This window comes from Maniola jurtina, chromosome 20 (genome assembly GCF_905333055.1).
Source record: "Maniola jurtina chromosome 20, ilManJurt1.1, whole genome shotgun sequence".
NCBI lineage: Eukaryota > Metazoa > Arthropoda > Insecta > Lepidoptera > Nymphalidae > Maniola > Maniola jurtina.
Genome location: NC_060048.1, coordinates 3,015,718 through 3,040,772, shown reverse-complemented (window position 1 = coordinate 3,040,772; position 25,055 = coordinate 3,015,718). Strand labels below are relative to the sequence as shown.

Sequence of the window (25,055 nt, the reverse complement as noted above, 5' to 3'; positions counted from 1 at the left end):
GAGATTACAAATATCTAACAAACTTGTTTTAATATTCTTTTGCATATTTAAACCAGTGCTGATAACCTACAATATTTAAAAGTTTTCAAGGACTTAATAAAGATGGCATTATTAGAAAAAATAATATTCCAAGCTTTTATACTAATTAAACATATATAGCTTAAAAACATTACAATCTATCATAAGTCTAATGTTTCTGTTGCAAGTAGATAGAGAAATATTTTATACTTCCTACAAAAGGCACAATTGGTTTTTACATACTGAATAAGGGCCTGCGCAGATGAGGGACTTTAGTCTGTGGAGGACACAAATGTCCAAAACGGAGTCAAAATGTCTGCTGAGAATACTTGAAAGAGAAGATGTTTCCAAAGAGAATACTGTGTCCATCCCTTTTCTTCGCATTGCGGACTAAATTCCACAGTGTGCATTGATGCACCTTGGAACATTTATTCTATTTTTTCGAGGACTCGGCTGTACTTTTGTGCAGTCTGGTCCTTGTCCTATGTCCTAGTTTGGGGACTTTATGTATGGTGTACTTTTAGAGTGCCTTTCCACCAGAGATGTGCTATGCAGCTATGCTACGAAGATGTGAAATGTTTCTACAGCGTGAAAGAATTTTTGAACGAATAGACCTCAATAACACGATATAGTTATAAAAAAAAAAAAATTATTGATACTTTTTTAAAGATTGACTAATAATATAATTAATAGGACATAATTAGTTAGGAATTGCCATAACATTTTTTAATTTTTAATTTTTATTTTTATTTTTTTATTTTTATATACGTGACATTTTATTTATATGTAATCACTTTGCAGCGCTCTGACGGGGCTTCATGTTGTAATATTATAATTATTTTTTATTATGATGTAAAACATGAATGCAAATAAATAAAAAAAGAATAAAGAATAAAGAAATCTACGCTACGAAAATATGTGACCGTTTCCACCAATACTAAGCTATGTAGCGAGGCGGATGCGCTATAAAGATGCGCCGCCGCAAAGTAGCTGCGCGAGAAAGATGCGCAGCTCGAGCTATGCGAGGAATTGATAGGGAAGCGGTGAGAGCGACGCGGTGAGGAGAGGCGCTCACGCGACCTGCCGTACCTGCACATAGCTACACCACTCGCGACGGCCCATAGCAGGCATCCACAGCACGCATCCTTCCATATAAAAACATATCTTAGTTGAATCCGTTTCCACCAGTGCTATGTGCACCAATGAATATGATTGGTGGATATCAAACGCATCCATAGCAACGTAGCATAGCACATCTCTGGTGGAAAAGAAGCCTTACACCCTTGTGTGCGTCCTAGATCTATTTTGAGGTCGAAAAAAATTATCCTGAGTACTGTCTCTCATCTTTGCAGGCTATAAAAATGTCATGCAAGTTTTGTGTTAATTTCATGTCAAACAAAAATAGTGCCGGTAATGTTTGTTATGAGGCAAACGAGAAGTAATTAAGTCTAATCTTGTGGCTGTACAGGGTAAATCTGTACAGGCTGTCAATCAGTACCTCCTTATGTTTTTGTCGTCTACCTGTTCTGTGGTTGTCTTCTTACGCCTGAACAGCAAGATGTGAGGTTCTGCAACAATTGAGGAATCTTACCAAATAGTTAACTAGTTCTTATCATTTCAGAGAAAAAAAGGAACCCTTATAGGATCACTTTGTTGTCTGTCTGTCTGTCTGTCAAGATTCCTCAAGGGAAGTACCTAGAATCATGCAATTTGGCAAGTAGCAATGTTTTATAGCACAAGTAAATGGAAAAATCCAAAAAAAAACGTGAATTTGTGGTTACATCACAAAAAAATTAAAGTGTTATTTCATGTATGATGGTATGGTTTGTTAACTGACGTAACATTGTTATTTTAATAGAACCATCCAAGGTTATTGAATGACTTTGTTTTAGTAATGTTTAAGAGTTTATTAACTTACTCACACACTTCAATATAGTTATGGACTGAGGGTAGAAAAAAGAGAGGGCACTTGACTCCAACAAGATGGTCTGACCAACTAAAGCAGCCTTATTAGTGCAGGTTTCTTCTTTATTCTATTTACACTATCACTAAGATAGACACCAATAGAATAAAATGGAATCAGCTGATCCATTTGAGGGTGGGATCTTGCACAAGACCACAATCTTCAGTAATGAAGGAACAACTGCAGAATGAGCCAATATTGAGCATAATAACTCATACCTGGTGTGTGTGTCATATAGTGTACCCATCCCTGGCTCTGCTGCACACCGATACTCCTCCACTCCTGCTCAGACATGAGGTGATTCTTCGGCACCAGCTTCACCATCTCTTTAGGCAGCACCACATGCCTGAAATGATTTCCACAGTAAGGAATCAATAACAGCTAGCTCACAAAAATTATATTCAAAAGTACCTAATTTTTGCCAAAAAACTACATAATGCCCATGACTAAGTTACAATATGTATAATTGTGAATTCAGGTTTAGAAAATTTAATGGGAATTCTGTAATTTTCCATGTTAAAAAGTAGGCTATATCCTCTTCTTCAATGTATGGATGGTATGTTTATTTTTTGAGTGAGCAATTACAAAGATATCTAAGCAATATAACAAAAATGATTAGGATTGAGATATCAAAAGGAGAGTCAGATTTTTTGAACATCATAACCTAACCTTCACATAAAAGTGAAATATAAGTACTTTGTTCATACAAAAAGTAATGGATAGGTACCTAATTAATCAATTAGGCCTGTGTACTCAATCTAATCAAATGAACAAAGATGTGACAGTGAAAAAACGCAAGGCATACTTATTTCTTGGAATGTTCCCGAAAATAGTGGAACTATATTTAGTTAGTATTTCGTTTTAAAATTCTGTGTATTTCATTATTATACCTTCTAGTATAAAGGGTAAAGCCGAGAGCCATCCTCGAATTGTCTTTACATGTCAGAAACGAGATCCATAGAACCAGTGAAACCAACACTTGAAAGAGTTACCTTAGAGTTACTTACCTAAGTAATAATTGCAGTGCTAGCTGCATAATACCTATTAAAATAGTTTTCGTGCAATACACTGTTAAATCGCTAATTAACATAATAAAATTGCAAACCTATATTCGTGATCCTCGTCATAGTATTTGTCAGAATAGTAAATATCTCTCGACATTTTTGTTTGATAATTGTAAAAGTATTCGTGGCTTATAATATGTATTATGAAAAATATAAATAGTTACGATAAACAGCCTTTTCTTCAACGAATTTTCAAAAATTCACAAACAAAACACAAAGAATCTCTCAACAGCTCGATAATTCGTTAACGAATAACGAATTTGAAAATTCAAACTCACGTCAGAAATGTCATCTGAAACCATAGACAATTCTATTTTTTATGCATATTTCACTGCTCTGGCCTCTTAGTTTGATAAGTAGCAATTGCCATTTCGTCACATGCACCATTTTCATCACTTCGCAGATGCTGATGATTGCAGTTATTTTTTTCTTTCAGACGTAAGATGAAATACACTGGCCTCACTAAAGATTTTTGAATTCTAAGATAGCTGTCTACGGGACAAGGATTAATCCTGCATGCCTCTATGTGCATGCCTGCAGATGTCCACTTTCCCGATTAATTCAATAATTATAACTATGTAGTATGCTGACTTAACGTAGGTAAATAAAAAACAGTAAGGTTCATAATATTGTTTTATTTACTTGACAATATAATTCATGTTTGGTGAGATCAATTTTTCGTAGGAATTTCAAGGAACAATGTTGACATATAAAAGATTTCTCAGATTTCTCTTCATTGTGCAAATAGCTCACATGACGTTTTAGGTTGGAAGCACGCGAAAATCTTATACCACAAATACTACAAATATGTGGTTTTTCTCCGCTATGTGTTGCTTTATGTTGTTTCAAGTCTCCGCTGGTGATAAAGGCGCGACCACAAGTGCTACAATCATAATTTCTTTCTCCAGTGTGCACCCTGAAAATGTAAAAATAACAGAATCATTCTACTAATTGAACAATATGGCCTTGAACTTTTTTTATTTCAATTTAGTTGTTACATACCAACCTGACATGATATTTAAAGTTTCCTATTGTTTGAAAGCTACGTGGACACAATACACACTGGTATGGCATTTGGCCAGTATGTTTACGTTTGTGTACAATTAATCCTGAAGATTGTGCAAATGTTTTTCCACAAGTGGCACAGCGATATGGTTTTTCACCCTGTTAATACAAACAAAAAGTATTAGGGGTTGGTTAAAAACAGTAGAGGTTGTTTCAATCCAAAGCAATCAATATAGGTTTCTTTACTTATTTTTTTTAATATTTAATTTTACAAAAATAGAAAGGGAATCAATTCTTTTTTCAGAATTTATTTACTTATTTACTAAACATTTAAATGATCATTAAAGTTACATTTACCGTATGAATTCTTAAATGTGCATTCAGATTTTCTACTATTGTAAACCTTTTCTTGCAATAGGTACATGAATGTTGCTTTTCCTTTAGGTGTGTTGCTAAATGAGTTTGGAGTCGAAATCTGAAATTTTAGCAATACAACTAACAATTTATTGAATGATTACAAGATACATATACATAAATTCAATCTTCTTTTTAAAATATAATATTCAAGTAAACAGTTTTATTACAAACTCTTTCTAAAAATGTCTCAGTAAAGTATAAAAATATTTTTTATATAGGCAGGGTACCCAAATGTAAGTAACTAATTTCTAGATGAAAAATGAGGTACCTAGTTATTAGGTTTTATAGAAATTGCTAGATGAGATTTCTGGCTTTAAAGAAATAACAGCCATGAATAAGAGTACCTAGATGACATAACTTTGCCACAAGTAAAACACTGCTGTTTTTGAGAGAGCCGTTTTATAGCATATAGATTGCTGCTATACTCCTCTTTTGATGTTTTATCTTTTTCTTGAATACCATCAGCATCTGCCAATCCACTATCATTATTATCATTTTTAGGGTTAAATTTACATTCATCAGCATTGTCTTCAAATATTGTACTGTTTTCTTCATCTCTTATATTATTAGTTTTGCTTCTCAAATCTTTATCAGATTTTTTGCAAAGATTTATAAATTCGATACATTCATCTAATTTTTTGTTACACCTTATACATATTGAATTTGGAAGACCGTCGTCGTGATATATCTGGAAAATGGAAAGTACTTAAGTACTTTAATTTAAATATTAAATTTTATTTTATTTACTTACTAAAATATAAATAATCCAGGGGCGGGGGGCACTACCCTCTATGTACCCCCCCGGTACATAAGTCGGATAGCTGTAGGTACCTACTTGAACATTTGTCAGATTCATAATTTTAGAAGAGAGTCTTATTGCATCTGAGCCATCAAATAAATTTATTAATAATTTGTTAGTCTCTAAGCATATTCTACATTTTTCGTGAACCATTTTATGACAAAAGTCAAAAAATTATATTAAAAAATTAAAAATTAATAAATGTGTGCAAAAAAAAACAATAACACACAATTTTTTTAAATTGGTTTTTTATGGCTTGGCTTTGGGTTCTAGACAATACTCTTAACCATAGAGCAAAGATTTACTTTTTTAACTGATTACATATAATATGGCTCTGGATATTCCTGTCCATATCACTTTATAATGATTTATCTATTTTCTATAATTTTATAGAATAGACCTATGAATTCCTTTTAATCTTTGAATAAAACCAATGTTCATCTATTCCGTACAAAACAGCTTCTCACACGCCATTTTAACTCTATTGGGTCAACTATCATGTCAAAAGTTCGACTAAAACCATTTAAAATCGTACGTAAAAGTACGATTTTAGTCCATTTATCTATGGTTGTGTCAAAACACAAAGATAAAATGGTGCGTGAGAACTAATTTTTTAACTAATTTACTCTAGTCAAAAAAAATTAACTCCCATGGCAGGTCAACTTGAATGCAGAATGAGAGGAGAGGTCATGCTTTAGTTTAATGTTTCTGGCAGCTTTCAGGCTATAATTGGCTTTATAATATTCTCTTTCTCTTTGTTCCGCCTCTCAGAACCCAGAGCCGTAAAGTCAGTTAAAAAATAATCAATAGATCTAGAACTCAAAGCCGTAAGGCCAGTTGAAAAAAAAAATCAAGCAAGAACTCCAAGACCACCAAGACAATTCCAGACAGTTCCAAAATTACTGATCTGTGATTGGTGATTCCAAGTTCCAGCTTTCAAAGTTTCTAAAGTAATTTTGAATTTGATTTCCAGCTTTTCACTTTCCTTTGCCAATCTCTTAAGTGCGTTAAATAAATTTAACAAATATTTTAGGTACCTAATTTTAAAAGCATTGAAGTGATTAAGTGCACAGAATACCACTTACAATAAAATGTCGACAATTAAATTGTACCACTTTCCCGTGAGTTCACCTTCGCGAGCAGCTGTTTTTGCTGCAAGAATTATAGGTGTGCCGGTTGAAATTATCATTCTAGACTTGACAAAGAAGGAGCAAATGAATGAAAGTTTTATAAAAATTAATCCGCAGCATTGTGTCCCTACACTGGATGATAATGGTTTCGTTATTTGGGAGAGCAGGGCTATAGCTTGTTATCTGGCTGATAAGTATGGAAAGGAAGACACCTTGTATCCTAAGGATTTGCAACGCCGTGCGGTCGTTAACCAACGGTTATACTTTGATAGCTCCTTTTTGTATCCCAGGATAAGAGCTATTTGTGTAAGTTAACCAAATTTTTTTATTTTTAATGATAAGTTAGCACTAAGTTAGTGAAACTAATAATGCAGTCTTAACTTGGAACTGGGCTAATTTGGATGAATGGTTATGCCAGCAAAATAAAAATCCTTTCTGTTATTTGTTTTAGCTTTGCAATTAGGCATTGTAAGGTCTACATCTGAGAAAGCTCTGGTGTCTGGGCGAAACGTGCGTTGAGTGGTGTTGGGATTTGTGTGGTGATGCGTGTGGCTTGCTTGGTGGCTGGCTTTTCCTGCATGTTTATCAGAGTTAGGGTGGGCGGTGCATGTCGCATGCTGCATGTTGCAGCATACTTTCTTTGGTTTGGTAGATTATAGCAAATTAAGCTTTTGATTCCTTGTTATTCATTTGCATGCAGAGTGGCACCAGAATTTTAAGCGCATCTGCTTGAAGAGTGGTAACTGTTAATTAGCCACACAAGTCCCTTTAGAAAAGGGCAAACAATTTAGAAAATACAGATTTTAATAATGCCACTGCTAGGAATTGAACAAGACTTACTATTTTAAATACCTATGTTATTAATAGTGTCCTGATTTCAATATGTAGTAGTATGTACAATGTTTGCTGCAAGAACTATAGGTAATATTATGTGCTGCTCTAGATTATTGAGACCCTAGATTCAGTCAGTAGAGTAATAATTCAGTTATTAAATCAAATCTATAACTAATTTTATATGGAGTATTAAATTTTCAGCTGTTGCAATATTAAAATGTGTTTATTTCATTCCAGTATCCAATCATATTCGAGGGTGCAACAGAAATTAAGGATAAACTAAAGGAAGACCTGAATAACACTCTGGGCTTCCTCAACCAGTTCCTAGAGGGTAACAAATGGGTTGCCGGAGACCATGTGACAGTAGCTGACACTGCTATACTGGCATCATTGACTTCAATTCTTGTAAGATTTTTATTTTTACAATTTAACCATACACCATACTAATATCTTAAATTGTCACTTTGCATGCAAAATCTGCCATGCAATTTTTTAGAAAATTTGTTTTTGATGTCATTTTGCTGTTTTAAAAGGTGAGTGTACCCACGGAAACCCGTTCTTTAGCTTACATGTGCTAGTTCAAGAGATAATCTTTTTAGCTACAGTGATTTTTATCTAAAAGTAAAGCAAATATTTTCAAAAAAATTTAGTAGAGTCTAAAAATAACCTAAACTAACAGTTGCAGCCTTTTGTTTTTGAATAATCAAGTTATTGGTAATAACCATGGTTTTAATTAGAAAAACCAGAAGGAAATTTGAAATGTCTGTGTGAACTGAATGATAATATAAATAATGTATTATGGACTGTGGAAAGTTTTGACGCTTATCATTGATGATAACTAGATAAGATTTCTGGGCTAGCACATAAGTGCTAAAACCTATGTACAAACAGTACAGTATAAACTGTTCTCTATTTGAGATAGGTAATATTTGTTTATCTCCCTGTAATATAGCCTTAGCTAGAGATGGGCACTGTGGCTACTTTTATTTTGTGATTTTTTCCTGGTTTTACAAGTGATTTTTTGATTTTAACACTTATAATCATTTGCTACATTAACTAGATATTTATCCTAACAAGCAATCATGCGAGTTTACTGGCTTGCGCGCTCTTTAGCGTCTTAGCTTGGGTCGATGACTGTGCGCGTGTGAAATTCACTTAACAATTACTAAGCAGTATTAAATGTAATAATTTTCAAACATTCTGAAATTTTGCTGTGACTTTTAACCCAGGCCATATAAAGCATTTGGATAGGCTTCTAAAGTAGAGTTATATAAAAGGTGTTTCACATGGTATCTGTGAAATGGTCCATCTCTAGTCCTAGCTATATTTTTATCCAACATTTTACATTTTTCTGTCTTTAAATAAATTTTTTAATATATCTGATGGTATTTTTGCAGGAAGTGGGTTGGGACATTTCACAATTTTCCAATATCCAAAGATGGCTGAAAGACTCTGCTTCGTTACGTGGTTATGAAGAAAATTTGGAAGGTGCTAAAGCTTTTGCTGCATTATTCAAGAAAAATTTTAAACAATCTTTATAAACACACTTTATTTTACTATACATCATATTAAGTATATTAAATACAGGGTGCCTATTCTTATATCTATAAATATTGTTATGTTATTAAGAATAATAATAAACTCTTTTTCTTACTTACAAAACTTTAAAACCATTTGTTGTTCATTCCTAACTTTTCTTGTAATAACAGTCTCAGATTTGTATCCATATTGAGACATAATATGAACAACTTCCAGTGGAATGTTTTCTTTTATAAGCAGAAGATAGAAGGTGCCATTTTTAGTGAGAATCTTTGGTATCATGTGGAGTAACCTGTCAGTAATTTCTCTACCTTTCACACCTCCAGCCCAACTTGCAGCGATACCGCACCCTCCACATTCATTTGTCTCTGTCACAACATATGGAGGGTTAAATATAACAACATCAAACTTTTCATCAACAAAGGAAGTGACTAAATCCATGTTAACAGCATCCAATAATACCTTGTTTCTAATTGCAGTACTTCGTGACATAATACATGCTTTAAAATTGATATCAGTGCTGAAACAAAAGGTATTGGGAAATGCTATTCCAAACGCTGTAATAACCACACCACTACCAGATCCAACTTCTAAGCAAAATGTGGGATTTTTCAACTTTAAATATCCGAGATCTTTTTCCAAAGCATCAATTAAAAGAAAACTGTCTTCAGCTGGCTCATAAACATGGTCAAAGTCCGCTTTGTCAATATGGTTTTGATATGGAGTCTCCATTCTGTATATTAATTAATGCTTCCGTGGTCTGGTGCTATACTACTTGTACTTTGTTCAGGTTCCTGGGGTGTTGCGTCGGGTACTGTTTGGACTGTTTTTTCTTTTTGAATCATACGTCTTATATCATTCAGTCTATCCTGAAATATGAAGTACTACTTATGAAACTTATGACAAGTGTAAATTAAAAATTTATAACACCCCCGACGATCCAAAGTATTTGAGTTTTCCAAAACATCATTTTCAAATAAATAATTATGTATTTAGACAACGTCCATCTTGACAGCTTGACATTTGTCAATTGACATAATATTAAGAACCTAACGGTTATGTAACCTTCTTTTCTACAAGAAAACTAGAAAAGAGCTGATAACTCTTAAACGGCTGAACCAATTTTTTTAGATTATAGCTAAGAACACTCTCGATCAAGCCACCTTTCAAACAAAAAAAACTAAATTAAAATCGGTTCATTCGTTTAGGCGCTACGATGCCGCAGACAGATACACAGATACACAGATACACAGACACACAGATACACAGATACACACGTCAAACTTATAACACCCCTCTTTTTGGGTCGGGGGTTAAAAATTACTTGCAGCCTATTTTGCACATTTAGATACCTAGTTTTCTTTGTACTGTTTAACCAGTGTTTTATTATTATCATTCCAAATTAAAATTATATACAAGACTCATTAGACAATTATATACAAGATTCCCGCGATTTCGTCCGCATGGACTACACAAATTTAAAAACCCCTATCTTACCCCCTTAAGAGTTGAATTTTCAAAAAGGTAGGACGGTATGGAATCCTAAAAACCTATATCTACGCAAACAAAGTTGTTTGTAAAAGGGAATTCATTGCTAACGTACCTGCGAAGCTTGTAAAACATTAAGTACCACAGTGACTTTATGTTTACAGGCAATCAGTTTCTTGACATAAGGATCTAGATCAGGGTGAGTGTTCAATGCTTCCCGCACTTTCTGGAGCTCTGCATTCAACAAGTCAATCTGTTGCTTCAACTCTAATTGTGATATCCTGAAAGAGTTAAAAATTAATCAATATAAAAGAAAATATATAAAAACTAATAAAATATGTACGACATTTATTAATGGTTTAAAATGATCATCATACTAAAATTATAAATGTGGAACTGTTTTTGTTGGTTTGGCCTTCAATCGCATCCCAATGGAGCAATGGATCAACGTGTTTTTTTTTACATGGGTATAGTTAGAGACCTGAAGAGTGACAAAGGCTACTTTTAATCCCAAAGATTCAAGAGTTCCTGTGGGATTTTTAAAAACTAAATTTTTTGGTTTTTAACCCAGAAACACGAGTTACTGGGGGATTTTTAAAACTAGACAGACACATTTAAGCAAACTAGGCAGTAACAACACCGGGCTAGATTTCACGATATTCTGCACGCATAGTACATTCTTCTTCAAGAGTTCCTGTGGGATTTTTAAAAACTTAATTTTTTGGTTTTTAACCCAGAAACACGAGTTCCTAGGGAATTTTTAAAGCTAGACAGACACATTTTAGCAAACTAGGCAGTAACAACACCGGGCTAGATTTCACGATATTCTGCACGCATAGTACATTCTTCAGCGACGATGTTTATGTAGTTGTGGTTATGGATTTTTATAAAAAATGCCTGCAAGTTCGTTACCGCGGAGTACCTACTTCCTCCCATCAATATGTAATTAGAAAAAGCTTACCTTGTAGCTCTAACTCTTTCGTCAAGTTGGTCTACAGTAGGCTTCAGTAAACCTAACAAACCCTCTGCTAGAGTATCCCTTGTTGGATTATCACACAAGTTGCCGGTATTCTCATCAGCGGATGTTGTGGTGCTTTCTGTGTCGTCCATGTCTTTTTAAAAACCAATAATCATTAACCATTTAGCATTTACCAACAATTTACTTCTGTCGACAAGAAATACTTGATAAGTTGATTATTTTAGTATTTTTTTTACAACCACAGACCACGAATCCGGAGATACAACCATCACAGAACACAGACAAAAAACTAGTTTGACAGTTGACACAACATACTATTCAACATTTTCATGTTGAGACGATTGGGAATACGATGCATTCGCATAACAGATGATCACTGAAAAGTAAAAATAGTAGTTATCTCAGAATAACAAACTGTATTCTGAGCATATTCTGTCTGTAATAGTATTATTAGATAAAACAAACTAAAAAACTTAAATTAATTTAATTTAAAATCTCATCGAGACCACCGCAGCTAGGCATTATACCCAAGATCTCTGGTGGCCAAAATAATCATTAATTCTTTGTCCAAAGTCTCTTGGGTCAACCCCATAGCGCTTTTTCAAATTTCCTCAAAAAGCGCTCGAGCTCACAGCCCCAAGGTGTCCAAGCCAAAAAACACAATCAATTTGAAGCTCTCATCGAGTTTGTCATATTTTTGCGCTTCTTGGCCCGTGTGCTGTGGTGGCCGTTGCACCTGCCATAGAGGTCACCTGAACGTGGAAGGCAGTTAAAGTGTCTGCACACGTTGCATCCCAAGCAAGCAACCTGCCTTTTCTTCAAAGAACGAGCGTCATATTGTCAGGTAGGTAGGTACAGCTCGAATGTGACGAAGAAGGTATTTTAATAATTTTTTAGCGCTTTTTCAAATTTCCTCAAAAAGCGCTCGAGCTCACAACCCCATGGTGTCCAAGCCAAAAAACACAATCAATTTGAAGCTCTCATCGAGTTTGTCATATTTGCGCTTCTTGGCCCGTGTGCTGTGGTGGCCGTTGCACCTGCCATAGAGGTCACCTGAACGTGGAAGGCAGTTAAAGTGTCTGCACACGTTGCATCCCAAGCAAGCAACCTGCCTTTTCTTCAAAGAACGAGCGTCTTATTGTCAGGTAGGTAGGTACAGCTCGAATGTGAGGAATTACGAAGGTATTTTAATAATATTTTTTTTTTAACAAAAATGTTTTATTTCTACATAACACAATGTAACTACTTAATTACACTGTCATTAATTAGTAGGTACGTATTTAATAGCAAATTGGTGAATTTTTAAACAAAATATTATTACACATATGTATTTTAATTGGCTATTTATTCTAGCTCTAAGTCTAGTTCTTTGTCTTATTAATATTGAGCAACTATGTGAAGTAATGTATCAGTTCTGAAAATATGGGCTAGCTATATCTAATATCGATAAGCACTTTCTATATGAATTCTTAACAAAATAATGGTTATAAAGTTGAAAAATATATACTCATATGTTATTAATAAAGATATGTGTTCATTCCAAGTTGTACTAAAATTACAATTTTAAAGATTATGATTAATTTTTAATTATTGCAACAACATTACCAAATACCAACTGATCTTGGAAAATATTTTTATTTTGTATCTAGTTATTTCTAACATTAAAACTCGTCTATTGCCATCAGTGTGAGTCTTAGAACTCATGAATTAACTGTCCAAAAAGGGATTCTTCTAATATACCTACCTATTAAATACCGTGCAGTTCGTAAATCGTAATGGATTAGTGTTGTTGGTTTACTACGTAAATTATGTCCTCTTTAATTTTAAAAAAGTGAAAAATTTCTCAGACCAATACGGGTCTGTGTTTTTCGTAACAAGTAGATACCTACTGTAACTATGTCAATTTAGCTTTATAAATTTCATAAGAAACATTTGCGAAATGTGTCACAAAGAGTCCATAAGCATGCGCATTTGTTCTTTAACGTGATTTTCCATATTGGCAAAATCTCGTAAGACTTCCTCAATCATTTCTACAAATATTGTGGGCCACAGAAGTTCAAGTGTGCGCAGTCGTATAGCCGCTCCACACGCCAAATCAATCGCATGCGATAGTTGACCTCGGCCACGAACTCTCCAACTCATGTCCTCCTGTCGAATATATTTTAAAATCAATATTTTATTGATAATTCAAAATGTAACCATAATGTAGGTGATACAGTAAAATTACTAAAACACATAAGTATTCAGGATTATTTGGCAACTTTCACGATCCATAAAAAAATAAACCTACCTGCGAAACATGTCCTTTCTTATATTGTAGCGCTTCTTTAGCTATAACATCTCGTAGTGCTGGATCGGCAGCTCTTAACCACGCCTTAGCACTAGAACCGCTGTTTCCAGTTTTGCCTAATCTTGATAATAAAGGTTGTAACGGAGCGTCAGGCAGTGCACGTAAAACCATATCACTTAAGCCACTATATGTTCTATTAGCTAGTTTCATTTCCTCATCTGTAATCTGATCAAGAGGTAAGATAATATTAAAGTTACTTAATATACAACAACGTTACTTTTTATAATTTCTATAAGTGTAATTTACCGGTTCATCGTTAATTTCTTTAAGACCCCAATGGGCAAGTCTATATATTGTATATTCTCGCCAAATTTTGACACAAATAGGATTTCCTTCAGGCATTATATTTAAACCAGTTATTCCTCGCAGTTCAGCCAAGGCATGCAATTGACCCAAATGTTGTAATCCAGTAGCGCGAACGGATATATGCGTCACATTAGGAAATCTAAAAAAAAAATGTGGATATATGTTTACCTACTGTTTAGGTAGATTTTAACAATATGCATCATTATAAGTTAATTTTTTAACTTACTTGGCTTTAAGTTCCGGTAGAGCCTGAGCAACAGCGTGAAAATGTACATAATGAAAGGCTGCACGAGTTACAGAACGTGCTCTTTCCCAATCCCAATCACGAGCTAGACGCCGCACTGCCCCGGCACCCCAAGCGCTAACGAGGCCATCACAAACCTCTACAAGATAATCAACGCCTTGTTCCCTGTCTTTACATTGAGGTAGGGGTTTGGGAACAGGCTCTGACGATTTTAGACTTGCTAAATTTTTAGTAGACTTCGCTCTAGCAGTTGAAGCACGGTGAGCTGATGACGCTCTCTCGTTTCTTCTCGTTATAGTCGCGCTGCGAATATTTCTTGTGTTTGATCTGCTATTTAAAGAACCTTGTCTTTTCAAACATTTACTATTATTATCACTTCCTGATGTCGAAGATGTGGCAATGGATCCAACATTTGTAGTGCATGAAATATTACTAGTATTTTCACAGTTATCGGATATCCTAGCACCTGCTTTCACCCGCCGACTTTCTGGGTCGCAAACAGATTTAGATCGCATTGAACTAAAGTTTTCACGTCGTCTTACAGTAGGCACTCTTCGAAGTTGTCTTTTTATATTAGTATCATCGTCACTATCACTAGACGAAGAAGGCATGGAACTTATTGATGAATCACCTATTGGTTCAACACTGGAAATACTTTCCCATCTTTTTAATACAGGTTCTGTACTGTCATTTAATTTAACATTTTCCAGTGACGATATAATTGGCAGTAAAATTGGTGGTAATCTAAGATCACTACTTGTAGAAGTAGAATGAGAAGCGTCCGTATCTTGAGAAGCGCTTCTTTCAGAAAAGTTGACACGTCTATCAGAAGGCTTTCGAGCAGTTGAGCTTCGCTGCAACTTTTGCGTTACAGGCTTAGGAGTGGAAATGTTAGAAAAACCTTGCGTACTAGTATCAATGTTGTTTATATTGCAATCTGATTTTCCATTATCAGCTTTCTGTGTAGACGCTATTAAATCAGGAATAACATTTGTTTCTACTGTTTGAGTTTCATCACAATGTGTTTCAGCAACAGACTCCATTTCCAACTCTTTGTCGATATCATCTTGTTTAACTGGACTTGTGGCCGTCGTTATAAAACATTTGTTTTCTGATCTGGAAATGGAATGGGGCGTGAATTAGGAATTAAGATTTAAATTTTAAGCCATACAAGCATTTCTAATACACGAGTTTTAACATTGTATTAAACAATAAAGCTATGGTGGTCTTCACTCTCCATACTATACAGGCACTAGATGACATTACTCAAATGCTTTCAAAGGATTCTAAATCCAATGCACGCTACGATGAAGTAACTTACAACGCACGAATTAGATGTCGCCACAGGTCTTCAATCTATAACCATAGATCGCACTAACGAAGTTTTCGAAGTAGTTAACAAAGAAGTTACAGGGATTGGATCATTTGGGTCCCCGGATATAATAATAGTCTGGAAGAAGGATTTCCTACTCCGGTTGAGTATACATCACCTGATCCGTACAAACCTGAGTAGTTCCCAATTAGTTCGAGCATTATTAATTATTTGATCACGTCGGGCAGCTTGTTGAGCTGAACCACTTAATGCACAATATGCAGCATGAGCAGCTTCCTTATTATTGCGCCAAGCCATAGCAGCACGACGAACCTACAATGTTTTAAAATCCTTGTGTCAATCAATTTACTGTACTTACTGTAGAATATTGTTTAGTACTAAAATTACTTATTACCTGATCACTGACGTGCATGTTTGTCAATGTAATAAGATTTGGCAGATAAGATACTAGAAAAGGAGTGCAATCGCCACCCAAAGCTACCGGATTACCATCCAAAGAAACTTCGATAAGTGACGTAGCTTCAGCTAATGTTGAAACATCCTCAATACTGTGTAAATAAAAAGAGTAATATTAAGAAATATATTTTTTAAGGTGAATAAATTAAGAGCAGTGATTCTGTTACCTTTGTAAATCATTATTTCCGAGGTATAGCTTTTGTAACTTCATTGTATTCTGAAAGCCAAGTAACTTTCTTAAGCGATTTCGCTTCAGATTTAATTCACGCAAAGAGACTAATCCCTGTAGATCCATCGGTCCTATGCATTTTATTTGATTTCCTGCTAAGTTGAGGACCTTGAGCTCGGTCTGATTGGACAAGCATCCGACTTTTGTTATCCTATTGCCATGTAAATCCAGCACTTCTAGTTTCAGTAAATTCGATAGACCCTCTATTCTTTTTATTCTAAAAATAAATAATTTATTTAACGTATAATTAGGTATATCTTGAATTGAAGTATAGGAGCTGGTGAATAAAACGATGTAGGTATGTAGTTATAATTGTATGAAATAAAGTTTTACAATTTTAGGACATTTTGCTTGGAAATAAGTTTAGATTTGTACTCAGTGGACCAAAAACGTCTGTATTAAAAGAAGCGTTTTCATCACGAGTGTAATTACTCCATTTTGTTCGCCAACTCCTCAGTTTATGTGAAAAACATTTTAGCTATAACATTACCTGTTTTTGCCCAATAGTAGAACTCTCAAGCTAAACAATTTCTCAAGCGACGTAATTTTATCAATCTGGTTATCATATACGTCCAGGAAAACAAGCTTACTTAAATCCAGAGGAGAAAGTCCTGATAAGGTATTAATTAAATTGTGTTGTAGTGATAAGAGACGTAGACCTGGCTCGCCGACTATATGTGGTATCGATGAGAGACCACGTCTGTAAATTTTAGTCTAGAATTAATTATATTTCTTGTAAAGCGATCAACTCGTCATAATAGCGATGATTAAAGTATTAAATGTCTTTGAGCATTATTTGCATTACACGTAAACATTAAAAACACCGTAAAACTGATATTTTTAATTTTTAATGATAAAAGTGTTCTTATTCGCTTTTACAGACATGAAATAATGCCCGATCTCTTTGTCCAAAACAAACAGCATTATAATTGTTTCTTTGATGATTGATATCAGATCTAAGAGAAATTACAAACAGCCGAAATTATTAATAATCAATAAGTACCTAACTTACTGACCAATTAGAGATAACTAGATAGAATCTATCTGATGTATTATTGTATTTTATCAATTTAGGCCGTAAGTTGTGTGAATGTGATTTTATCAGGGTACCTGTCTAAACTTATCCTGTCGGGTAAACGGTCTTTTTCTTGCGGGGTTCGAGATAACTGTACTTTACCCTCGCCCACAGCTTGCAAATTAACAGAATCATCTTTGATATCTTCTTTACACATGTAATTATTTCTGGGAAAAATTAATAATTTTGTAAATTACTTGAACTTAATTATAATTACTTAATAAAATAATAGAGACACGAGAAATTAATATTTTATTAATAGAGGATTGATAGTGCAGTAATTATTGTAGATATATTAAAAAAATGTATTTTACCCCGTGAGTGTAGTGTTAGAGCGTTGCAATGTAGACCGAGAATCAGCCAAAGCAGGCCGTATATGTAAGAATACACGTCCATCGCCTCCTGCTCCTGTGTCTACTCGTGGGCCACTGACATCTAAAGATTGTGCTGATCTTCCTCTAGCCCGAAAAGCTATTTTTCTTACCTTATAAACAAAAAAGTGTTCAACTTATGGTAATCATTCTAACGATTTAATAAAGTTTCCTTTTAAAATAAAATATACATAATCTTACATTTCCACGATTGTATGTAATAGGCATTAGAAATAGAAACTATAAAATCTTATTATTGAATTGGCCCCATTTCATATGACTTTTGTCCTATTATAATAATAAATTCGTACAAAAGGCAGTTTTGGTCCATTTTATCATAAACTTCTCATAAAACTGTAGCCAAACTGTAGCTAAGCAACCGCCAAATAATTTGAACGCAACGATACCAATTACTATTTTTTTCCACAGACTAATAATAGTATTTGCTTTGTCTACGTTATTTTCTAGTTTTTTAAGGTTGAATCAAGTAAGTTTCGGTTTCGCTTATTCGTCTGTAAATGTCAAAACTGACAAAATCAACAAAACAATAACAATTTTTGCAATTTTCATTTTTCCTTTGTTTTCTTCTCTGATAGAAGTCTGAAGAAGAAACAAAAAATATTTGTGTGCTATTAAATATTTAGAAAGAATAGAGTCCAATTATTGATGAGTAAACTGCTTCGAAAGGTATTTTCATTTCGAGTTTTTCGTAATTTCTTGTCAGCCGCAACACCGTTCGGCGTAAGAATGGTGAGATTCTTTCGTAATCCATATGAAGATTACAAACATGGAGCGAGCCTGGCGCTGGACAAGAATGGGATAGTATCACAAATAAACGAGCACACTCAAAATATAGCTAAACGTCTTCAGCCGCATCGCAAAAATGTTGACGGTGGACTTTACGTCGGTGTTACCGGCGTTTCGTACATGTTCTATTATTTGGCGAAAAACCCGTTGTTGTCGGAGAATAAAACCAGTTACCTTGAGAAGGCAGTCGAATACCTTTCTCCGGCGTTAGAGACATCGGCGGGCGACCGGACATCATTTCTCCTGGGTGACGCCGGCACACATGCACTGGCGGCCGTTTTGAAGCGTGAATTGAGAGACGAGACATACGCTGACCACCTGAAGTCTTATAAATCTCTATACAGTCAGTATTTAAATCCTAATTTTCTTAAATGTGGTGGTGACGAATTCTTCGTGGGTCGTGCTGGTTATTTAGCTGGAGCGTTGTGGGTAGCTCGTGACATACAAATTCAAATCTTCACAAACGAAGAGCTTTATAAAATATGTGATGTTATGATTGCATCTGGGCGAGAATATTCTAGAAAACACGGGAGCCGGTGCCCTTTGATGTACCATTATTATAACACAGAATATATAGGCGCTGCCCATGGCATTAGCTTCATATTGCAGATGCTTCTATCTGTACCTGGTTATTTGGAACACAATAAGTCTGCTGCCCATGATATTAAGTCAACAGTTGACTTCATAGCTTCATTACAGACAGAAGAAGGTAACTGGCCTTGCTGTATGGAAGAAATAGGTTTACCAGAGCACAAACTCGTACACTGGTGCCATGGGGCACCTGGGACAGTATACCTAATGGCTAAAGCATACTTAGTATTTAAAGATCAAAAGTTTCGCAATGCTTGTATCAAGGCTGGAGAAGTTACTTGGAATAAAGGGTTACTTAGAAAGGGTCCAGGAATTTGTCATGGTGTAGCGGGCAATGGATATGTCTTTCTTCTACTCTTCAGACTAACTGGAGATGAGAAATATCTACACAGAGCTAACTTGTTTGCTGCATTTATGACCACAGACGAGTTTTTGAGGGATGCAAGGCTCCCTGATAATCCAGAGAGTCTGTATGAAGGCACGGCTGGTACTGTGTGCTATTTAGCTGATCTTCTGGTACCAGATACTGCTGCGTTTCCCTTTCAAAATGTTTTCTCTTAATGTACAAATATTTAACATAATGTTATTTGATATGTGATAACTTTTGCCTATTTATTATTTAATTGATTACAATTGTAATTTCTTTGTGAAGTCAAAAATAGATTTATGTTGACTAGACCAATACTGTGGGTTTTTTATTTAAGTTTATTTCTGTAGAAAATTAGGTGATAAAACATATTTCTCTACACCTTGTAAAATAATAAATACGAATATTAGCAAATATTTAATAATTCATACAATTTGCAGTTCCCATAGGCCAACTAATAACAAAAGAACTCAAAACTGACTCGGAGTCAAAAGTCCTCTTTTTAGCCTGAGATGCCTCACAATCACAAATAATAGGTGAACTCTCTTTAGGATGCCTGTCCACTAAAACAAAGTGGAGCGGAGAAATGTTCAGGTTACCAATGAGAATATTATGTAATGATATAATTATGTGATACTTTCCTACTTATCACTATCCCACTTCAACCCGCGAGAGGCTCTCTCTCTCTAACAAATTGGAGCGAGAGAGCCTCTCGCGGGCTCTTAGTCCAATTGGATCAGGCGCTTCTAATACTTACTTGAATCAAATACCTAGTTATCGCTATCTTACTTCGACTAACAAATTAGAGCGAGAGGTCAACGTAGGATAGTGTCTCTATGGTAATATATCTATCTATAATGCACACTTATCTCCAATTCTCTTCAATGGACAGGTATTCTTATAGCTCCACAGTTATAAAACGTAAAACCATCGTTATATCATTACACATTTAAATCATTCTGCTGACAGTAATAACTCGTCTGCAATTTTGTTGTCATTGGAAGCTTGATAAATTAAGTACCTAGCTAACTAGTTACCTAGATTCAAGTTGGGTTCTAGATTTTTTATTGCATTTGTGGTTTACTTTTGAGACATAGTAAAGATGAATTTAGTCTCAATGATCTTTCTCCTCAATATGTGGCCTATATCCGCAATTTCTATAATATTAGACATTTTAAAATTCAAAAACATAGAAAACTGCTTTATTTTTAATTGCTACAATAACTACAACATTGTTTCTATTCAGAAGGTCTTTAACGATAACAATATTAAAGTATCGAGTTTCACATCAGATACGAGGCCTAAACAAACTGGATATTCTAAAATTGGGTTCATTTTGGATGCATCCTGCGAATTCTGGAACACGACTTTTGGATTGATCGACGAAACATATTTCCGAAGATCATACACTTGGTTGATTAAAACTGATAATCTTGTATCTACTGCAAGCATTTTGTCAAAATTCCCATTTGAGATTAACTCTGATGTTATTCTTATAACAAAAAGCGCAGAACCTAATTTGTTTTATTTGCACGAAGCCTACAATCAAGGGTTTTACACTAAAGGTTCTTTCCTAGTAACCAAGATTGGGCTTTGGGACTCAAAACTGTATTTGAATCAAAAGAAAAGGACCAATTTAACGGGGGTAGTTTTGAAATGCGTTGTAGTTGTGATCGATCCCATAATAAATCAAACTTTTGAACACTACTTGGAAAATACGAGACCAGAGGACTCTAAGGTGGATTCTTTGCATAAACTGAAGTTCTTTACATTAATAAAATATCTGGGGAGCATATTCAACTTCAGGTACCTACTTATCAAGAAAAATTTCTACTCTTTGGGTTTTATGAAATATACTTATATAGGATGCACTTTTCTAGCTATGAACTCCGAAGGACGAACTCTTGGGGTTACTTGCGTAATGGCAGCTTCGACGGTATGGTGGGCACCCTGCAGCGTCGCGAGGCGGATATTGGCGGTACCCCTATATTCTACAGGTCGGACAGGGCCCAGTTCATAGACTACATCACTTCTACGTGGCAATCTAGGTATGGTTTACTAGCAGACACCAAAATTACTAAGCCGACGTCTTTCTATGAAATTAAATCCATAGTCCATACTTACTAATATCTAACACAAATTCGAAAGAGTATCTGTCTGTCTGCTTTGTGCGGTCCATACGTTTAATAACCAATTATTTTGACATCATCCCGGGGAAGGACATAGGCTACTTTTTATCCCGGAGAAACAAATAGTTCCAATGGGATTTTTATTTATCGTTTGTCTTTTCGAAACAGAATATTTTCTCAAAATCATTTCCTTCATTTATCAGATTTGGACGCATTTTATACCTAGGGTATAAATCTGATTTCTATTTGTGAAGAGATATTATGTATTCTAATCTAACATACTGCTTCCTTATTAGTTTTGCATTTACCTACTCAGCACACATTTAAAACAAAAGATCAGAAGTGGGATGCACAACTTTATTACAACATCTTTCGATTACAGGCCATGTTTCATACTTCGCCACCCTAAATATCCTGGTGGTTTCTCAACGATATACACCCGTCCGCTCACAGACATAGTGTGGTACTGCATCATTGCTACATTGACTGCGATTGGAGTCACGCTGGGTGTCATGCTGAAGCTCAAGGTGTTGAGACAACCGGGGGATAATCAGGATTCCTCGACTTCTATGGCGTTTATATTCATATTCAGTGCGGTTAGTCAGCAAGGTAGGTACCTAAGTACTTATTATATTAATCATCATCATCATTATCAATCGATACACGTCCACAGCTGGACATAAGTCTCTTGTAGATACTTCCACACGCCACGGTGTCGCGCCGCCTGAATCTAGCGGCGTCCAGCGACTCGTTTGGTGTCGTCTGTCCAACCAAATAGTGGGGGGGGGGGGATAGTGGGGGGGTTCCTTCCAACGCTGCGCTTTCTAGTGCACTCACCTTGTGACCCCAATAATTTTATCATCTTGCACTTGTTTTGCTTTTCATATTTCGGTCCTTCGAGCCGGATCTTCATTTTTTTTGTGTTCGATATATTAATACCTTCGTGGTGCGGTGACTTCAGATACTAACAAAGTATATACATGTAAGCAGCTGCGACTGGAGCTTTTATCCAGGCTGATTTAGAACATTATTGGTTTACATACATTATTATCATTGCAGAATTCACTTCATCAGAAATAATAAAGGAATCTTGTTGAAAGTGGTTGTATGCCCGCTCTCCTGCAAAAGTTTAATATGCTTCTATGATCAGCAGAGCAGAGAATTATCTTATTTTACAGTTTCGTGTGTCTGTAAATATTACATTTTTACTGAGAGATAAGAGTAAAAAATACCCTCATATTGCAGGTTCGACGCTTAACAGGGGATCTTTATCAATTAAGATCATTATATTCATTACCTTTATTCTCTCCCTCACTTTGTATCAATACTACAATGCGACTGTCGTGTCTACTTTACTGAGAGAACCTCCGAAGAGTATCAGAAGTCTTAAGGATCTAATGAACAGCAACCTTGAGGTTGGAGTAGAGGATGTTCTTTATAATAAAGATTATTTCAAGGTTTGTTCTTCACTTCTTTGTAATTATATTGACTTTAAACATTTCAACAGTTTCAATCTCATTTTAGATTGTGATCCCAAGGAATGGCAAGGTAAAGGTTTATGATAATAAAACCCCTTGTCGACTAAGCTAAGAGCCATAATCAGGATAACGATGCCAAATTAATTTATTCCACTTCTGGGGTAGTTTTAAAAATAACAAGTTAGCACTTTTGCAATATACCTACTAGATAGGTACATAATTAAATTCAGCCAATTTTTGTAAAACAAACGTATAAAAAAATTATGTACTTAAGTATTATACTTATGCTGCACTCTCAAGCTTCAAGTCAAAAAACACTATTCAAGTATTTTCAAAAGGGGCCATTAGCAATTTTTCATTATTACAGTGTATTAGATAGGTATGTTTGTAAGTAAGTGTCATAAAAAATGTGTTTTTTTTTTTAAATTCAGATACAAGTTAGCCTTTTCCTGTAATCTCACCTGGATGTAAGTGATGATGCACTCTAAGATGGAAGGGGTATGGCAGTTTTCATTAAACCCATACCCCTTTGGTTTCTGCACGGCATCGTACCGGAACGCTAAATCGCTTGGCGGCACGGCTTTCCCGGTAGAGTGGTAACTAGCTACGGCCGAAGCCTACCAGACCAAATCAGAAATTTAGAAATAAAATTCCAAATCCGCCGGGAATCGAACCTGGGACCTTCTTCTACTGAGACCGTTGTTTCTAGCGCACAACAGATCCACTGGCATTAAAACTCTACCATCGGAAGATAGTAACAAGAAGCCATTCCAACTTCTTCACTCCTGATGAAGGCATGGCGCTGGTCAAACGCGGAGGTTTCGCGTTCCATGTAGATAGTGTCACAGGATATAAGATCATGAGGAGTAGTTTCAGCGAGCGGCAGATATGCGATGCTCATGAGATCCAGCTGTATCCTCCGCAAACCATGGCAGCGGCGTTGACGAAGCATTCGCCTTATAGAGAACATGTGGCTATTGGGTAAGAAACTTGAAACCAAAAAAACCAGCCAAGTGCAAGTCAGACTCGCGCACTGTAGGTTCCGTACTCGGGTATTTTTCCGACATTTTGCACGATAAATCAAAAACAATGGGGCATAAAATAAATAAAAATCTGTTTTAGAATGTACAAGTAAACCCTTTCATATGACACCCTACTTGGTATAGTGTTCGAGCATTACGAAAGGGATAGCAATATATTTAGACTTATAAGTTACTAGCCGATGCCCGCGACTTCGTCCGCGTGGATTTAGGTTTTTCGAAATCCCGTGGGCACTCTGATTTTCCGGGATAAAAAGTAGCTTAAGTGCTAATCCAGGATATTATCTCCATTCCAAATTTCAGCCAAATCTGTCTAGTAGTTTTTGCGTGAAGGAGTAACAAACATACACACACACATACACACAAACTTTCGCCTAGTGTGATTGTTCATTACTTTTGAAAACTAATAGGTATCAAATGGAAATTGAATCTGTAGACAGCGTTCCATATTTATTTTGAATTGATTGAAATGGTTCCGATAGATTTGGGCAGACAATTTCACATTACACGAGTTGGTAGGTATGTCAAAATCCTACGATTGGCATTTTCGTCATCATTGATCGATTTTTTACACCGTTGTTTCAGAATCCGAAAGATATACGAAGCTGGGTTGATGCACAGACTCAAATCAATATGGGACGAGCCGAAGCCGCCGTGCGTCCACACTCCCGACACTAGCATCTTCAACGTCACACTGAGGGAGTTTTCGAGCGCCCTCATTTTACTGGGGTTTGGTGTTGCACTGGCTGTGATTATTCTGATGGCGGAAATCGCCATATATGAATATAATAAACGCTATTGAGTTTCCAGTTTCGACACTAAACATGCTACGATTTTTCGTATTCTAAAGTTGATCGTACATCAATCGACACCATTCCAAATGCAACGCATTTTTAGGGTCCCTTATTCCTACTCTAAGGGTGCCAACGGGACAGTTACTAAGCCTCCGCTATCCGTCCGCCCGTCTGTCTGTCTGACAGCGGGCTGTACCTCGTGAACCGCAATAGGTAGAATTGAAATTTTTACAGAATGTGAATTTTTTA

General features: G+C 35.5%; 8 protein-coding genes across 10 annotated transcripts; 3 read left to right on the top strand and 5 right to left on the bottom strand.

Moving 5' to 3' along the window:
* Positions 1 to 928: 928 nt before the first annotated feature.
* On the bottom strand, positions 929 to 3,334 carry LOC123875768 (cyclin-dependent kinases regulatory subunit). Its single transcript, XM_045921811.1, has 3 exons — positions 3,087 to 3,334; positions 2,200 to 2,327; positions 929 to 1,586 (listed from the first exon to the last, which is right to left on the bottom strand). The coding sequence occupies exons 1-3, from the start codon at positions 3,140 to 3,142 to the stop codon at positions 1,510 to 1,512; spliced, it is 261 nt and encodes an 86-aa protein (XP_045777767.1). The 5' UTR covers positions 3,143 to 3,334; the 3' UTR covers positions 929 to 1,509.
* Positions 3,335 to 3,663: 329 nt separating this feature from the next.
* On the bottom strand, positions 3,664 to 5,459 carry LOC123875748 (zinc finger protein 383-like). 2 transcript variants are annotated; one of them, XM_045921780.1, is made up of 5 exons: positions 5,303 to 5,459; positions 4,812 to 5,155; positions 4,402 to 4,525; positions 4,052 to 4,209; positions 3,664 to 3,961 (listed from the first exon to the last, which is right to left on the bottom strand). In XM_045921780.1, exons 1-5 carry the CDS (start codon positions 5,417 to 5,419, stop codon positions 3,667 to 3,669), a joined length of 1,038 nt encoding a protein of 345 aa, XP_045777736.1. In that variant the 5' UTR covers positions 5,420 to 5,459; the 3' UTR covers positions 3,664 to 3,666. The 2 variants fall into 2 exon arrangements, with proteins under 2 accessions (XP_045777736.1, XP_045777738.1); XM_045921782.1 differs by having other exon boundaries at positions 4,408 to 4,525.
* Positions 5,460 to 6,154: 695 nt separating this feature from the next.
* Positions 6,155 to 8,900, top strand: LOC123875759 (glutathione S-transferase 1-like). Its single transcript, XM_045921799.1, has 3 exons — positions 6,155 to 6,702; positions 7,468 to 7,635; positions 8,628 to 8,900. Exons 1-3 carry the CDS (start codon positions 6,358 to 6,360, stop codon positions 8,769 to 8,771), a joined length of 657 nt encoding a protein of 218 aa, XP_045777755.1. The 5' UTR covers positions 6,155 to 6,357; the 3' UTR covers positions 8,772 to 8,900.
* Positions 8,753 to 9,501, bottom strand: LOC123875762 (methyltransferase N6AMT1). The gene has a single exon (XM_045921803.1). The coding sequence runs from the start codon at positions 9,499 to 9,501 to the stop codon at positions 8,881 to 8,883; it is 621 nt and encodes a 206-aa protein (XP_045777759.1). The 3' UTR covers positions 8,753 to 8,880.
* A 1-nt stretch (position 9,502) lies between these two features.
* Positions 9,503 to 11,465, bottom strand: LOC123875766 (SNAPIN protein homolog). Its single transcript, XM_045921809.1, has 3 exons — positions 11,219 to 11,465; positions 10,373 to 10,538; positions 9,503 to 9,638 (listed from the first exon to the last, which is right to left on the bottom strand). Exons 1-3 carry the CDS (start codon positions 11,365 to 11,367, stop codon positions 9,510 to 9,512), a joined length of 444 nt encoding a protein of 147 aa, XP_045777765.1. The 5' UTR covers positions 11,368 to 11,465; the 3' UTR covers positions 9,503 to 9,509.
* A 770-nt stretch (positions 11,466 to 12,235) lies between these two features.
* On the top strand, positions 12,236 to 24,969 carry LOC123875735 (ionotropic receptor 75a-like). 2 transcript variants are annotated; one of them, XM_045921752.1, is made up of 6 exons: positions 12,236 to 12,381; positions 21,246 to 21,413; positions 21,877 to 22,103; positions 22,740 to 22,951; positions 23,682 to 23,953; positions 24,598 to 24,969. In XM_045921752.1, exons 2-6 carry the CDS (start codon positions 21,304 to 21,306, stop codon positions 24,812 to 24,814), a joined length of 1,038 nt encoding a protein of 345 aa, XP_045777708.1. In that variant the 5' UTR covers positions 12,236 to 12,381; positions 21,246 to 21,303; the 3' UTR covers positions 24,815 to 24,969. The 2 variants fall into 2 exon arrangements, with proteins under 2 accessions (XP_045777708.1, XP_045777707.1); XM_045921751.1 differs by lacking the exon at positions 12,236 to 12,381 and adding an exon at positions 19,731 to 21,171.
* Positions 12,435 to 18,003, bottom strand: LOC123875726 (leucine-rich repeat-containing protein 49). The gene is made up of 11 exons (XM_045921734.1): positions 17,802 to 18,003; positions 17,544 to 17,713; positions 17,265 to 17,396; positions 16,645 to 16,854; positions 16,093 to 16,371; positions 15,864 to 16,017; positions 15,642 to 15,781; positions 14,119 to 15,252; positions 13,833 to 14,031; positions 13,527 to 13,751; positions 12,435 to 13,384 (listed from the first exon to the last, which is right to left on the bottom strand). The coding sequence occupies exons 1-11, from the start codon at positions 17,826 to 17,828 to the stop codon at positions 13,181 to 13,183; spliced, it is 2,874 nt and encodes a 957-aa protein (XP_045777690.1). The 5' UTR covers positions 17,829 to 18,003; the 3' UTR covers positions 12,435 to 13,180.
* LOC123875743 (lanC-like protein 3) lies at positions 18,114 to 19,682 on the top strand. Its single transcript, XM_045921773.1, has one exon. It carries the CDS (start codon positions 18,267 to 18,269, stop codon positions 19,557 to 19,559), a length of 1,293 nt encoding a protein of 430 aa, XP_045777729.1. The 5' UTR covers positions 18,114 to 18,266; the 3' UTR covers positions 19,560 to 19,682.
* Positions 24,970 to 25,055: the final 86 nt, after the last annotated feature.

What these genes read in the sequence shown, in the direction of transcription:
- LOC123875768 (XM_045921811.1), bottom strand. Translation starts at nt 3,142, where the DNA reads ATGTCGAGAGATATTTACTATTCTGACAAATACTATGACGAGGATCAC. An exon ending in GACGAGGATCACGAATATAG is followed by an intron (nt 2,328 to 3,086) that starts GTTTGCAATTTT and finishes AAATCATTTCAG; the next exon opens with GCATGTGGTGCTGCCTAAAG. An exon ending in CTATATGACACACACACCAG is followed by an intron (nt 1,587 to 2,199) that starts GTATGAGTTATT and finishes CAATTGTTGCAG; the next exon opens with AACCTCACATCTTGCTGTTC.
- LOC123875748 (XM_045921780.1), bottom strand. Translation starts at nt 5,419, where the DNA reads ATGGTTCACGAAAAATGTAGAATATGCTTAGAGACTAACAAATTATTA. An exon ending in GGCAAAGTTATGTCATCTAG is followed by an intron (nt 4,526 to 4,811) that starts GTACTCTTATTC and finishes CTAAAATTTCAG; the next exon opens with ATTTCGACTCCAAACTCATT. An exon ending in TAAGAATTCATACGGTAAAT is followed by an intron (nt 4,210 to 4,401) that starts GTAACTTTAATG and finishes TTGTATTAACAG; the next exon opens with GGTGAAAAACCATATCGCTG.
- LOC123875759 (XM_045921799.1), top strand. Translation starts at nt 6,358, where the DNA reads ATGTCGACAATTAAATTGTACCACTTTCCCGTGAGTTCACCTTCGCGA. An exon ending in CCAGGATAAGAGCTATTTGT is followed by an intron (nt 6,703 to 7,467) that starts GTAAGTTAACCA and finishes ATTTCATTCCAG; the next exon opens with TATCCAATCATATTCGAGGG. An exon ending in CATCATTGACTTCAATTCTT is followed by an intron (nt 7,636 to 8,627) that starts GTAAGATTTTTA and finishes GTATTTTTGCAG; the next exon opens with GAAGTGGGTTGGGACATTTC.
- LOC123875762 (XM_045921803.1), bottom strand. Translation starts at nt 9,501, where the DNA reads ATGGAGACTCCATATCAAAACCATATTGACAAAGCGGACTTTGACCAT.
- LOC123875766 (XM_045921809.1), bottom strand. Translation starts at nt 11,367, where the DNA reads ATGGACGACACAGAAAGCACCACAACATCCGCTGATGAGAATACCGGC. An exon ending in GAAAGAGTTAGAGCTACAAG is followed by an intron (nt 10,539 to 11,218) that starts GTAAGCTTTTTC and finishes TAACTCTTTCAG; the next exon opens with GATATCACAATTAGAGTTGA. An exon ending in ATGTTTTACAAGCTTCGCAG is followed by an intron (nt 9,639 to 10,372) that starts GTACGTTAGCAA and finishes TTCATATTTCAG; the next exon opens with GATAGACTGAATGATATAAG.
- LOC123875726 (XM_045921734.1), bottom strand. Translation starts at nt 17,828, where the DNA reads ATGCCTATTACATACAATCGTGGAAAT. An exon ending in GACAGGATAAGTTTAGACAG is followed by an intron (nt 16,855 to 17,264) that starts GTACCCTGATAA and finishes TAAAATTTACAG; the next exon opens with ACGTGGTCTCTCATCGATAC. An exon ending in ACATGCACGTCAGTGATCAG is followed by an intron (nt 15,782 to 15,863) that starts GTAATAAGTAAT and finishes AAAACATTGTAG; the next exon opens with GTTCGTCGTGCTGCTATGGC.
- LOC123875743 (XM_045921773.1), top strand. Translation starts at nt 18,267, where the DNA reads ATGAGTAAACTGCTTCGAAAGGTATTTTCATTTCGAGTTTTTCGTAAT.
- LOC123875735 (XM_045921751.1), top strand. Translation starts at nt 20,468, where the DNA reads ATGAATTTAGTCTCAATGATCTTTCTCCTCAATATGTGGCCTATATCC. An exon ending in GGGAGCATATTCAACTTCAG is followed by an intron (nt 21,172 to 21,245) that starts GTACCTACTTAT and finishes GCACTTTTCTAG; the next exon opens with CTATGAACTCCGAAGGACGA. An exon ending in AGAGAACATGTGGCTATTGG is followed by an intron (nt 23,954 to 24,597) that starts GTAAGAAACTTG and finishes CCGTTGTTTCAG; the next exon opens with AATCCGAAAGATATACGAAG.